At 37.1% G+C, this 15890-nt stretch overlaps 1 protein-coding gene across 2 annotated transcripts in view; it reads left to right on the top strand.

Annotated features, from left to right (window-relative positions):
- LOC145998859 (LIM/homeobox protein Awh-like) overlaps positions 1 to 2597 on the top strand; it is a 115374-nt gene extending 112777 nt beyond the window's left edge. For both annotated transcript variants that reach the window (XM_083135536.1, XM_083135537.1), the window contains exon 6: positions 681 to 2597. In XM_083135536.1, the coding sequence (XP_082991662.1) occupies positions 681 to 748 (68 nt within the window). In that variant the 3' untranslated portion in view covers positions 749 to 2597. The remainder of the gene's footprint in view (positions 1 to 680) is intronic.
- Positions 2598 to 15890: the final 13293 nt, after the last annotated feature.

Below are 15890 nucleotides of genomic sequence, written 5' to 3'. Positions count from 1 at the left end.
AACCTTGGAATCATTTAATCTTTGGATTGAGAGGTAGAAATAATATTAAAAAGTACTTCCTGTATTTTACACTCAATTTTTTCGATCTAACGCAGTTCTTAATTTGGTTATTCTGTTCGAATACTAACTAACGGAAATTTATTTCTGTTAATAACAATAAAAGAACAAGCTTTCTGCTTATTTGTAACTTGAAATGAACGATGACCATTTTCAGGGGGACGACGAACCGATTAGAACTCCCCTTGTGAACACCCACGATGGTAATGAACAAATTGCCTACTGCTATTTTTGCTCTTGACTGTACACTTTCCCGATTTCGGATATTTTACGTCGCTTCTTTATCTCTTGAGTTAATCGCGAAGATGAGGATGGATCATGAACTCATGAATTTGATGATGGGTCAAACACAATGATACAACCATGCCCGACAAAGCTTCGAACCTGGAGCCTCTGGTGATGTATGTAACCAGCGAGAAATTTTCTTTGCATAGTGCATCCTCCCAATCGTATGAAATTACTAAAAAAATCAATTCTGATCTCTTGCGCTTCCTTTTCCCATATTTCATTCACCCTTTCTCTAAGCCACCATGATGTATTTCCATTTAGCAGTTAAAATATATGATTTTGGAAATTGTGTAACGAATAACGGGGGAAAAAACTAATTTTTCTACGTCTTTCAGTTTCAGACTCCTCCCTGGACGAGCTCTCGCAGGACTCGACGATGATGCCTTGTATGAGGGAAGTCTGAAAACTGGAGCAACTCTGTGAATAGCATGTAAATACGGTCTCCACCCTCCACTCGTCGAACGCTTTAAGGACTCGTGCAATCTCTACCCCGACGCAGCCAACCAGCGAAACGCCACTTGTGTTATACTTTGTGCGATGGCTTTGTAATTAATCCTAGTGAATTCTGCATCATGAAACCTACATACACTTTACCATGCTATGTATTTCGTCATCTGGTTTTGCCGTTCTGTTTGTGACTACAGTTTCTTGACACTTGACGCAGATGTTGCAATTATCACCATGTTGATTTGTCCCCCCTCCCTCACCTCTACATTGAAAGGAAAATTATGTCAAAGCAACAAGACATTGGCTCTAGGAGATCCACAACACGTTTTGGCCAATTTTGAACCCCAGTGGTGTTAAAATGATGTTGATTACACCAACGAGGTAAAACCTTGGCAACCACATGGTGTGGACCTCCTTGGACAACTGTCCGTGTTGCTTTAACATCTGTGCAGCGCTAATCAATTATTAATGACATGTTTGGTTCCAGCATCATTTCAATTTCTCGTTTCTGCCACTTTAGGATAAACGCAACGATGAGGGTGAATAATGATTAAACAGAAGTGATAAAAGGACACACAAACAAAGGAATACCCATACTCGGGACTCGAATTCGGAACATTCGATGACGAAACTTGCCCACAGAGGCATTATCATATGGGTTCCGCTGAGAAACACAGAAAAGAATAACTTAAAAAAATACTATTTTCTCAGTCACATTGAAAACACACTATATCTATTGCAGAACATGCAACTCCCTGTAGAATCGCTCTAAAATAAATATCGAGAAATGTTCCTTTACATAAAAAAAAAGGCCAGAATGTGCATAAACACACTCCTTTCAATGTTTCGTGCACCTCACACAAAAGTCTGCTTCATACTTTATTTATTGTTAGTGTTGATCTTGTATGTGCATTTGAAATTATAAGCTTTCTTTTCAAATGGATATAGTGAATATTTTTATAAAACCGAAAATAACACCCTACATATATTCTAATGTACATTTAGCACCGACATACCCCTCAACACCAACAAACAGGGTCAAACTGTGCCGCTGAATCCAAAAATCAAAATTATGCAAGCGTTTTGAAAATGCAATATTTTTACAATTGGAATATTGTTTCGAAAATTCCAGATTTCTATTAATACATAGCAATGTAATTTGTACAATCACACTTTCGGGTCGTAACATAGAAAGTTCTTGACTATACTTGACATAAACATCACTTATGACGTCTATCAAAGAATGTAATTAATCTACAATCCAATTCTCCTTGTAAAAGGTCGGCTTCAATATGACTGGTCAAAGACAGTTATAGATGTATCTTATAATGTAGAGACACTAAATTCAAATTACAAACTTTCTTACAAAGTGTAATAATACTTAAATGTGTGTACATTTGTCGATTTATAACGCTGTATATAACATATAAGTTGAACGTTCTGAGTGTACATAACGTTGTGTACAGGTGACCGGAAATGGCTGTGTATGTGGGAAGTGCTTAGCTTTTAACCATACATCGGGTTACTCTTATGTAGTAAACTATAAATAGTTTGTGCATAATAAGTGTATTGTTTTCCCTTGTAATGCTAGAAGCAGTAATTTGAAAGTGAACCTGGATCTTCAAAGACAAGAGGATTTCAATCTGTATTATTTCAGTGTACATACGAATGCTTCAAAATATTACCACGCAGTGTTTACACGGGAGTATATGTTACAGAGAGTATACTTTTACTTCAAGTATTAAAAACATTTTCGAAGATCATGTGAACAAGAAACTAAAATTCAGTATACATAATTTTGTTTCATCTTGTACAGAGAAAATAAAACTGTTTTTCTTCATTACATGTATTTTTAAAATACACTATGTGGCCAAAAGTCAACGGACATCCAGTGCTATTCATTCCAAAGATACCAGCCTGGTAACTAATAAGTTGTCGGACATCTCTTCGCTATTATTACAGCATTTACTCTTCGGAGCAGGTTTTCCACGAAGTTCTGGTATATTGCTGGTGGATTTTTTGCCCATTCGTCTTGTAGCCTCGTGCATTGTTCATGAGTGGTTTTTGATCGAGTGGGTCTGGCAAACAACCGACGCTCCGACGATGAACATCCCAAAGATGTCCTATGGGGTTCCAGTCGGGACTTTGAGCGGGCCAGCTAAAAACATCTACCTGATTGTCCTCAAACCATGATGCAATGGACCCTGATTCTTAGCATTATCGTGCTGATAGAGAAAGGTTCCCCTTCCAAACTATTACCACAGTGTTGCCAGCATGCTATTGTCTAAAATGTCCTCATAAACACCACTGTTCATCTTCCCATTGACCAAAACTAATGGCTCGAGCCCAAACCAGGAAAAACAACCCCAGACCATGACATTACCGCCACGTTCACTTGGGTATCCGTTGACTTTTGGCTATGTAGTACCTACGTATATTAAGATGATATTTAATTTAACCTTTCTAGAATTTAGCAGAGCTTTTATCTTCTTTAGTTGTTGAGATTCCATCCAAAAAAGAGCATTTTTATGTATAACTATGGTAATTTTCTTAGTGCGAAGGGGGACCATTTGGGAAAATTTGACGAATAAAATATACGAGATTATTTAAAATTACGAATACGAGTGTGGAGCTGGGGATCATAACAGGGAAGTGAAACAAACAGATCGTATAATCAACAACTTTCTTCCTTCACTGCATGAATATATAATACGACGCTTTGACATAAGATAGTGCATCAGACTACACTCCTCAAATAAAATAAACTTTCAAATGCCATGAAAGTTCGCCAGTTGCTGAGGCAGTTTAAGCAAAGAAACAAACCAAAGAAAAAAGGTTCAAATTCATTTAAACTCCAAATCCAGTTCCCCTTTGTGCAATTTAAATCAGAAATCATTAAGATTATAACGAAAAAGAAAATCGTGCCTGAATTCATGTTTTTAAAAATTCGGACATTTTTGCGTTCTGATTGCAGTCAGACAAATAAATTAGTTTAGAAGTAGAAAAGGAAAAACTGTCCAGACTAAACCGGGATGTCTGGTAGCACATCATGTATAGTACCATCCTTGATTTGTGCAATATGTCTAACTATATCTTATATACAGGCAATTTATACGTCTGTGGCTCACGATTAATCCTAAACGCCCTCTACTTCATGGTACCCAGAATAGCGAGGCCGGAAAAAGGTAAACGGAGGGGGGGGGGGGAGGGGAGGGTAGAGTGATAAGAGAGATGGTAATAATGATGCTATTATAATGACAGACAAAATATAATTCCTGGAATCCGGGGGAAACCTCTTTAAGCTGGAAGGGGTCGTAGCCCAATCTGGCCATCCTTTTGCGGCGCCACTGGTCGCCAGACGACGCACCAGAATCTAGAATCTAGGGGTGTCGATGAGGTAGGAGCTTATTATGAGGGGTGTAATGTACGTATATTTAAAAAAAATCACTGCCATTTACTTGCATATATTAATTTAGGCTCATACATGCTTGTGTTGCTGCAGCCATAAACCTTTGGGTTTAAGAAGGCTAGAGAATTATTTTGTTAGTTACATTGCAGCTCACAGCCAGAACTGTATATTCGTATATATCACAGTAAAAGCATCATTAAATTAAATTAATTGTTTATGGTATGTAGTAGGGTTAGACCTAAGCTTGCATATATCATGGGCGTCCGGTGGCCACGAATCATCCACCATAAAAATAAAACCAGCACAAAATTATATATTTCACGCATAATTTAATTATTCCTTTAATTTTTTAAGGGGATGTACAACTAAAGCTGGTACACGTCGTCGCAGGAATGCGACAATTTCTAACAGAAGCAGTATATAAGAAAACAAGGGCAATATAAGCAATTTCGTAGCAAAATTAGGAAGCTAACTACAATGATAAAGTAATCGTACACATTAGTTGTATTATACATCAAAAACTGTACATGTGGTAACGACAACCCCGATGCCCAACATTTATTCTTGGAATGGGAACAATTCTCACAACAACGAAATATACTATATAAAAGTTTGATACGCTTAAAAATTCAATTTTCTATTTCACTACCTTCCCTTTTATCCCATCTATCCCCGCCACTCATTTGGATTTTATATGGATATGCACGCAAATGTCAACTCGTATATTAACAGAACATACAGCGTAAAAGTGCAAGAATCATGCTTTATTTCCAAAATAGTGTCGTATCTCTCATGATTTCATTGACTACATAGGAAGTGAAAAGTTCGCCAAAGTCGACAGCCTTTTGTTTGACAGAGTCAAAAGCAGGAATGAATTAATGAAGATAGCAGATCGGGGATGGACGAGTATTATCAATTATCACGCAAAAGAGGGAAGGGGAATCTGTTTCGTGGTTTCAGGCTTTACACAGTCGAAGACGAGTCATTGATGAGAATGATAACTAGTGCTAATTTCGTTCTGTCCCAAAAATTAACGTATATGGATCAAATCGAGTTTTAAAAAGAAACTTCTCGCATGGATTGTTTAAAAGTCTCATATCCTTTCTGAATTAGCAGTTTTAAAGGTCAAAGAAAGAGAGTGACTCGATATCGACTGGAAGGTCGCCACCTGTAACCACTACATACGTACACAAAGCTTATAACAGAACACAATCGTGAAAGTTAGAAGCATGTTCGTGTATCTTTTTTATCATTATTTTACGGTCATAATTTGTATTTTGATGGTTAACTCTTTTTCGTTACGATTTACTGAAATATATCGATTTTTAACTCTCACACACACACACACTTGAGTATATACTAGAAACAAGTGCTGCATGTTTAGCACAGGCTGGGCACGATGAAGAAACCAGCTTCGCTGTGTCAACAGTTGGTGATAAGATAATTAAACAGAGCCTGTTAAAGGAAACATTCGCAACTTTAAACACGTCTATGAACCTAATAGTTGTACACTGGCCTCAACAAGTACTCCGGCAGTTTGTTTCTTTATACAGCATATTGCAGAAGATACAATTTAATCTACACGTGTATCAACATACGCTATATAAAACACACCTTATTACCAACTTCGTTGACCCTGTACAGTTACTTCAGCTGACAGAAAGTTAGTTAATTGTTTTGCACGAAGAGTAGAATTTTATTTTTGTACTAGTTGAACGAAATTATGTCAATCTATCTGTGTAATTCACGCAGTTTCGAACATTATCTTTCTAGATGTGTCCTGTTTGATAACTGTGTATGACACAGTGAAATATTGGTTATCATTAAATACAATTTCCATACTTACAATAAATTTTACTTTGTAACAAGCAAGTAAGTATAACTTTGAGATACATTACCTCTTTCAGATCGCTCGGATGACACGATTCCGGTCATTAATGGACGCAGTGAATTTTTATTCGTTTACTGTTATCTTCTAAAGCAGTGGTATTCAACCTGGGGTACTCGTACCCCTGGGGGTACGCGAAGACTTTTTAGGGGGTACGCACAATTTAAAATAATTATAATGTAAATAAAGGGAAGCAAAGAAAATATGCTTTTTACACAAAAACAAACTCCATTTTTCACATTCTGAGTGCTTTTTTTTTTATTTCTTTCTTCGCTTCCGGAACACACAATATGGCGGGCACATCTTTACTCACGTTGTGGGTATGCAGTGTTTCAACCTTCTTCACCGAAAAAAAATACCTACTATCGTGTTCGTCACTGGTGGAAATTATACATTATGCACGGGTAGCTGACGGATAGCCCCACGAACCATACACGGATAGCCCCACGAAACATTCACGGATAGCCCCACGAACCATTTCCGATAAGGTTAGGTTAGGTTTGGTTACGTTAGGCAAGCATAGTTAAAAAGGGGGGTTGAAATACTGACAGGGGCTTACGTCATCAAACGTACGCAGCATCCGGTTGTCGTAGGGCAAGCAAATGAAAGCAATGGCAATTGTGCGTCGGTGAGATATTTCTCTGGAAAAATACATGATTTCCCGGTCAAATATATTCCACGGTGAAAGAAAATACCTCGACGATCGACCTTGGAGAAACTCATTTCCGTAAGTAGTTTCTTGTGTAAAATTGAAGAAATGTGTCTCTGATGTATGAAACTGTTACCAAATCAAGCTCAGCCATCTCATTAACAGGTAAGAATATTAAAGTTCATAATATATTTTTGCTATACCCGTAATTTTCCTTTATTTATTTTATAATTCTCCTTTTTATAGTAAAACTGTATTATTTAATAGGTAATGATTTGCATAATATCTGAATTAAGGATAACTCTGGGAAGGGGGGGTACACGCTTGAGTGGAAAAGTTTCTTTAGGGGCACGCGGAGAAAAAAGGTTGAATACCACTGTTCTAAAGGGCTTCTTTCATACTGGCAGTCACAATTTCATTAATAATACGAGCACATTATATATTTAATAGACTACTACAAGAAATCACAATATTTCTAGGTATTTTTTTCACTAAACACAAAAGCAACTTCAAAACCGTATCACGATGTTCTACAGACGATGCAATGTTGCCAAGTAAAAGACGGAATGTGATCGTGCAATTCCACCATGACTCCACTACATTCAATTGCAGATTGAATACATGTGTGGTGATTCTGTTTCTACTTCTATAGTATTCTGGTTATTTTACATCACATTTCTACTTTCTGTATTAATTGGATGAATGATAAATTGATGAAACGGCAATGAAACATCAACGCTTCCCTAGAATTTGAACTTCGGACACTTTGCTTTGTAACGTCACAAAATAATGGTGACATTTTATATATTTTCTCTGATAAAAGGTGGTGGATGCTATTGTTTATTTGTATTTTGTATTATCTCGCCTATAGGCGTGCCCATACTATTTTACCTATTTGGACAATGTTAGCCTAATTATTGTAAGTTCATGTTCCTTTTTCACGTAAATTATTAGGTACCTTGGTATATGAGCATGACATTTTAACATTATAGTCTCCGAGTGTTCGTTATCACTTTAGCACAGGTTTTCGTGTCATTGTGACAATATTTATGTTGTTTAAATAATGAAGATATTGTACCTGGTCGCTTGATAGTTAATACCATGTGTTATGTAATGTTACATCAGTGGCGGCGATTGGGTTCCAATACTATGGGTCAAGGTGCCAAAACTGGGAGAGGGCCAAAAACAGTTACTTTCCTTCGTAGATACCTAAGCTTTAGCATAGCGCTGGGGAAAAAGTGGCAAAAAGTTGGGGGGCAACTGCCATCCCCATTGTACATCATTTTAAATGGCAGAGTTCTAGCGTACTGAAAATTGATATTATTTATATATTTTGTTTGATACTTTTCAATATAATTTGTGACTTATCTTTATTGCTTTTCCATTAGCTTCACATTAGAACTCTATTACACAACTTCATGCGACATAGAATTTCTTAAATGAGCAAATATTTCGGAATAAAGCCATTACAGTGATATAATATTAACTTTTTACTTACATCATAATCCATTCAAAACAGATATATGTATATGCTTTATTAGTTACAATGTAGCTTCAATAGCGTTTTAGTACTATAAACATTCAGGGCTGTATTTAACATTTTGGCATACTTTTCGTTAAACTTATTTAAGACTGCTCCTCAGAGATTTACTTTGCCTGGAAATTTACAATAATCTGAATTAGCAAACACAAGCCTATTAATGATTATATATTAACATACCTTGTTGTAACACCACTTACAGTGACTAAAGTGAATGTAAGAAATATCATTTTTCAGATTGTATTAGCCGGCTCCCGTGGCGGAGTGGTTAGCACAAAGCGCTACGATGCCAGGGGTCCCGGGTTCGAATCCCGGTCGGGGCTTGGGTGTTTGTGAGTGTCCATTCATCAATTTCATCATATCATCACTCATCCCCATCTTCGCAAGTAGCCAAAAGTGGCAGAAAAGCGAAGTAAAATAAACCAAATCAATCAATCAAACCAATCAGATTGTATTATTAGGGTCATTCAAAGTGAGAGGTCGCACCAGGAGAGATGTAATTCAGAGAATTTCTGCGAGATGCGTTGTTTTATTTGTGAATCATTGTTCTCAGGTGTAGTCCGAACATTATCGTGTGTGAATTTTTAAGTTGACGCGTCTTATATTTTTGAAATTATTGAAGAAAAAGGTAAGTTCCATCATTTTTCTACCTCAAGAGAGTAACATATCAACTTTTTTTACTGTTGTAAAAATAGCACAATAATGGTTGATTTAGCATCTTTTTGTACTAAACGGTGCAAGAAATGAACAAATCAATTGCTTGTTCAGATTTTACTGTCATGTTGTCCTTTCAACAAGCACGAGAGAGCATGCCATGCCATCTCTCCTTACACAAAAGGACAGTTGTATTTAGAGAAAGGAAGGATATCACATTAACTTCATGTGAGAAGAGATGTCCCATTAATTTCATGTGAGAAGAGATGCCCAACCTTTTTATTATTAATTTACTTTAATGAATAATTAGCAAATGAACAAATAAAGATTTTTGGTAAAATCTAAGTAAATCCTAATAAATTACAGACAAAAAGTCATCTCTGCACGATGAAGAATACAAATTGAGCAAATAAATGATGACGATAAATCTATGAACATGCTCTGGAAACTGGATGAATAGGCCTGAGAGGAATATGAATAAGCCTACCTACGACGTGTTTTCTAATTTCTATTTAAAAAGAAGCTAATCTGTAGATTTTCAAGTTTTCCTTAGATTTATACGTATGTCTATGATTATTTTTTTCTTCTCATTCCACAAAAAAATAATTTGGATAATGTTCATGTTCACCACCGATTTATATCAAGCAATGTTTATAATGAGGGTGAGGGGCATCTCACCTTTAATTCTAAGGAAAGATGGATGGCCAAACGCATCGTTTTAATAAATGGATCAAATTTTAAGTTCTATTTCATTTCCAGAAATGTAACCTGACCCGTTGAAACAAGAGTACATTAGGATTGGGCTAAAAATATAAACAAACTCGTAGACTGAAAAATGTAGGCTCTTCAGCCAATTGTTTCTTACGTGGAGCAACCCACCTTCAATTACCCTATCCACTTGGGACTTCAGTGGTAAAACCTCAAATTAAATCTCCATCCATTTTACTTGAGAAACATAATTGCTCATAATTAGCCTTTATTAGAGCACTATTATTATCAGTTTATAATATAGTGCTGAGCTCCTCCACGAATCGGTTTGCAATTCATTTACTTGCTGGTAGAGTTCTCATTGCCACTGCAGTCTTCTTGTTACGTATAAATGTAAATGAACAAATAAGCCTTGTGAGTTGAAGAAGTCATTAGCAATCAAGAATGTGCTCAAGAGAGGGATAATGGGCCGATTGGTGAAGGAGCTCTATGCAATTTATAAAATGAAAAGCATATCTTTACTACGTGATTACAGACTACTTTAGTAAATAATTCCACATCGTTTCTGGGCAGAGAAAGAGAGGGGGCATCTCAAATGAAATGAAATTCTTTACACGGATATTATTTTCATTATTTTAATGGTAGTTTCTACATATTATATTTTTTGAGGACATATTAGGGGCTGTCTGGGAACCCCTGGCACCCCCGTGCGCACGCCATGAAGCCGCGGGATAAAAAATACCAATACTACGTTGTCTCGTCTCAATATCGAAAATTATCCTCATAATCGATTGCGATTATGTGAAACTGGTAAAAAAAAACAACGGGAAATGAGGAAGAAATTCAAAATTCAAGTACTAAAATTGCCGGTTCCGTGACCGAACTCGTTAATTGGGCAAGTTTGAATCTCGAATCCCGGCCTAGGCATGAGTGTTCTTTGTGAATTTCCCTTCATCGCTCACCTTCATCCTTGTAAGTATCCAAAAGTTGTAGAAAAGCGAAGTAAAATAACAAAAATACACATACTAAATCATTGCTTTTTGTCTCCTCATCTCTCAATATCAGTGTGAACTAAGGGCGGAAGGCGTTAGTGACAGAACATATCACAAATTGCATAACGTAAAGCATCGTCATCGTGAAGATGAATAATTATCTGGTGACCTTGCTTTACCTTACCCAAGGTTCGAACTTAGGGCCTCTGGATTCGTAGTGTGTACCACTCCGCCGCAAACGCAGGTTGGTTGATTCCCAAGTACTATAGTAGTATTGTCACTGAACAAACACACTAATACCTTACACAAAACACCGTAACTGTCAATCTGAATATTATTCTTGAGTTCAATTTTTCCTGCGAAAAGTAACAAAATGGGGAATGACAAACTTCATGGCTATCTCAGCTTCAATTCGAACAACTTATGTTCATGAAAACTTGATTTGATATTTCAATTCGGAACAAAATAAAAACAAGCAGAAACTCCCACATTTGGCGACAATGACAACAATTTTTTTTTCAGACAAGAGATTTGTAACAAATGTAACAAATGATGTTCAATATTTTGCTTGGTATAAAATTGGTCAGAGTAAACATTTCAACTTCCCACGTCCCATTAGGAACGTCCCTCAGTCATTATGTTCTCGAATGTTATTTGCCAAAGATGAAAATCATTTTTCATTCAGTTTTATGATTACTATTGATTTTGTTAGGGAAAAAAAAGTGTTCCGGACAGCTATTGAACTTCGTGGGCATGTTTTCTATAATTTCGCAGAGACAAGGCGTTACATCGATCGTAGCGCCACCTACAAACTGACCTTGCCATTATGATTGTGTGCCACAGAAGAGCAACAGTCCATGGCGAGCAGGTGGAGATTTAAGAAGTCTGAATGGCTTCACTTAGTGGGCTTACCTGGAAGACTCTCTTTACGTAAGTGAGGTGTTTATTATCTCACGCACAATATTCGGCAATGACCATTTTAAATTATTTTTCTACAAGTGCCGTGGAAATTATATATCTATTTTTATTGCATCATTTCGGCTATTGTACTTCGATACATCTCCAAGAGCATGAATGACAGACTAGTTTTGAACCTGAGACCTCAGACGATTTAGGCTAACAAATCCATGTGTATATATAACATAACATGTAATTTAATATTATGATGTAATTCTACAATATTTTGAAGCAAAGATCTTGGTAAATTGATGCATATAATTAGACTGGAATACTTACACACTAATATTAATCAACATTTTGAACAATTTTTAAGTATTCCGATTTTCAAACATCGGTATCGGTTTGGGTGGGAATCGGTAAGAGTATCGGCATCGATATCGGTTCAAAGTGGTATCGGCTCAGCCCTAGTGATGATATGATGAAATTGGTGAAGGGACACTCAAAACGAACACCCATGCCCAGAGCGGGATTCGAACCCGGGACCCCTGGCGTCCCAGTGCTAACCACCTCGGCACGGAAACCGCCTAATCAACTTTTTGGAAGATGCTGAAATACTAATGTCAATTATCAAGCGTGGACTTTACCTTGTCTGTCTAAGAACGGAAGAACCACTCTGGTATTCTAATTTCTGAAAGATATATCCGTTTAGCTGATTGTTACTGTTGAGTTGCTGTCTTGAGTCCACTTTACGCAAACATACGCTAATTGGGACTGGACCTATAGTTTTGAATCCAACTTTAAGCTGTATATCCAGTCCCAATTAGCTTATCTGTGCATAGAGTGGACTTAAATCTCAACTCAGCTCGACTACGGTATAGTTAGATAAGTGGGCGCAAGGTAACCCGACGACAAGGTGGGGGACCGCTGATTTGATAGAGGCAGGAATCGGCACAGTGGCGAAGCGTGACATTTTTACGTAGTCATCGCAAGATTTCCCAAACGTCAGGGTCGATCCTTCAACGGGGAGGGGCTGGTACAATATAACTTTGCTATAAATGTCAAGGTCATTGCCATACCACAGACCTTAAGAATGCAAAACACACATTATTCTATCCCATACGATGAGAATTATTAAATATGATCGAAACTGAAATGAAAACACCTCAATTGTCGCGTTTAAAGGTAAGAACTTTTATGGTCCGCCGTCAATTGTTGTTTTGATAATGAAAAGCAGCTTTCATATCGTTCAATGTGTGCTTTTCCTCTTAAGAAGTGGAAATACCAGACATTTGCAGTGGTGTACCCGTGCACTTTTTAGTAGTCATTCCTGAATTCCTCAATTTGCCATCTTTTCCTGCCTTTGACGGTTTTTTTTTGTTTTTTTTCTTTATTTTGCAAGATTATTGAGACAAAGCAGGGGATTATGACCCCCACCAACCCCTCCTTGATCACGCCACTGGACACTGAAGAATCTTGATGACTCCAGACCCAGACAAACCCTGCCGTGGCTGTAAGCATAAGGATGGGGGCTGAAAGAAAGGCCTGTTATGGCCCAGGCCTTCAAGAGTGGGGGAAAGTAGAGGTTGTTGAGACTGCCTGTTCAAAAGCGTTCGGTCATGCTTCGGCTGTTCTCGGCACCGTCAAGACGATGGATTCGCACCTCTTCTGCGATGAGCTGGGGCTTCTAACACCATTGCCTTCAATGGGAAACTTGGCGGGAGGGTTCGGCCCGGCGCGGGAAGTAGTACTGTTGCATCATTTCGATGCGCTAAGATTACCGAATCTCTTGCGTATTTCCAGGTGTTTCATGCTGTCGCTTGGCTAATTTCGCACAAATATGTGAGTATGCTGATTTATTTTTTACTTCTTCTCTAAAATATATAAAATGCAATATTTTTATTACTTTGCTTGGTCATCGCCGCATCTCCCGATGACCGGACGCCTCGCCTCTGAATCGGCACTAAATCTCTTACCTTGCTGAAAACGACTAAATAAACCTTTTTCGAGCAGGCCTCATCTCCAGGAAGGTATGAACTCAGGGCAAGCAGTTAAGTCGTTTGTTGAGTCAATTTACTACAAATATGTGCCACTTTTCTGCTGCTGTTTCTGCAGAAGCATTTATTTCACTTAAATTTTGAAACTCTTATTACTTATTATATATTTAACATTGGTTGGTAGTGCATTCCATGCTTTCGTGGCAGATATAAAAAATATGAGCTATATAGAGTAGTCGAGTGGTGTAGACTGTCAAATTTGTTGTGACGACGTGTCCCGTACCTGTGAATTGTGTTGCGAGTACATAGTTTCTCAAATAAGTATGCAGGCTTACTTTCAGTTTGCAGATCATGAATAAAAGAGAGATAATGCAGTAGCCTCCTGGTGGCCATTGTTAAAATATTATAGGGTAAAGGTTGGTATTATTGTGATATAGGTAATATCGTGGTAGTTATGTATTGACGTATCCTGGTCAACACGTGTATTTCTGCCTGGTGCCATTTTGCTCACTTACTGGCAGGACCTTTACCAAACACGTACGAACGACAGGCAGTTTCTCGCACGCGAGGTTATTTCGTGTTACGTCAATACAAAACTATCACGATATTACCTATATCACGATAATACCAGCCTTTACCCTATTTATTTAAGATGTGAAGAATATGATTACGTTTATCCAGTTTATGAACTGATCGGATAATTCTATCAAAATCCAACAAATATTAACAAAACATTGCAGAACACAAGCAAGTGACTAATGTGTTGCAAAATGCAACAACAATTTGTGAAAATAAAAAAAATAAGAGTATAGAACAACATTAGAGCTGTGAAAACGTGGGAAAAGTATCTTTGGCGAGGAAATTAGTGATGTATTATATAGTTGTAATTACTTTAATATTTTGTCGTGAGGACAGTTGGGAAGGTACTTGAAGGCAATAGTCGCCGACGCCTGTTGTAGCTCCACGGGTTATTGTTTATCGATTTGGTTCATTTTAGTTCGCTTTTCTGACACTTTTGGATAATCGCGAATATAAGGATGAATGATGATGTGATGAAATTGATGAAGGGACACTCACAAACATCACGCACTCATCTCTCGTCAATAAAGAGATAATTTCCTCTTTACACCTGAATGCATTAGTGGATATGGCATCCCCCAATAGCAAGCAGCTTAATTCGCACACTATAATTAAGCTAATCACATATTCATAACAAACCACTCCTACTGCACACGGAAGGGACATTCCAAATCATATGTTTGTCACTTCATGTTGTATCTCTCTGCTTGGAACTATTTGATCGATGCATTCGTGTATTGAACAACGACGCTGTCACAACATGAAACAAAGAACCTAAAATCATGTAGTCTAACGTTGAAGCGATCTGGCGATATGGGCTTCGATCCTCTGTGCATTAGGTTTCCGTCAATAAATAAGGGCAAGGACGCTATTTATTATTATTTTAGTCTGATCTCCTCGATAGTAACTCCCTTGCTACACCGGCAAATTGATTAAGAAATGACTTCTAGTTCTAGAGTGAAATGGGGTATGTGGGACTTCTGGATAAATTGGTAATTCCACCCGCAACATATTCATAGCTTGCGTGCTATGTAAACATTATGAAAGTTTTGGAATGCACAGTTTACACTTTTTAACAAATCTGAGGAAAAAACACAGCAACGTCATAATTCGTATATAACTATTATATACAAAACGAGAAAAAAATCATTATTATCAGTAAATTTAAAGAATGGTGGTGAATTTATAAAAATATTAATCGATGATTATAACTATGACTTCCCTTAAAATATTATATTTAGGTATAAGATGAGGTTTATTGTAAAAACCATTATGAGTTAATCCATTGATATTACTCTTTGTGACATAGTGCTGTATAAGTTGTTTCTTTTAACTGTTCTCAGTACTTTAAAATAAACTATTATTATTATTATTATTATTATTACAGAAACCAGTGTGTATGACAATCCTCAGCACGATTGACCGATAAAGCACATATCATGAAATCTGTGAAGTTGGTAGCGTCAAGCAAGGTGGGCCAATTATCCCACTTCAGGGACAACTTGGCCAGGCATATAAAAATTGTAAATTATTTCACTGTAAGAGAAAAAAATTGGCGGAAAAATGTAATGGGGGATTTCTCCTTTTTCCGATATCATATATTTTCCAGATACAATGTCCTTTGTTTAAACTTTAACCTGTCGACATTAAAAAATATTTGTGTTCGGTTTTGCCTAGTTGCAAAATAACATTTACTATTTGTCTCCTCCAAGTTTGTATTTGGTACATATTGTGAGCTAGTTTTAGTTTGTCTTGTCTATGCTTGATATATTATTTCTATTGTTG

This window comes from Lepisma saccharinum, chromosome 14 (assembly GCF_977018435.1).
Source record: "Lepisma saccharinum chromosome 14, izLepSacc3.1, whole genome shotgun sequence".
Lineage (NCBI taxonomy): Eukaryota > Metazoa > Arthropoda > Insecta > Zygentoma > Lepismatidae > Lepisma > Lepisma saccharinum.
This window is presented reverse-complemented; position numbering and strand designations above follow the sequence as displayed.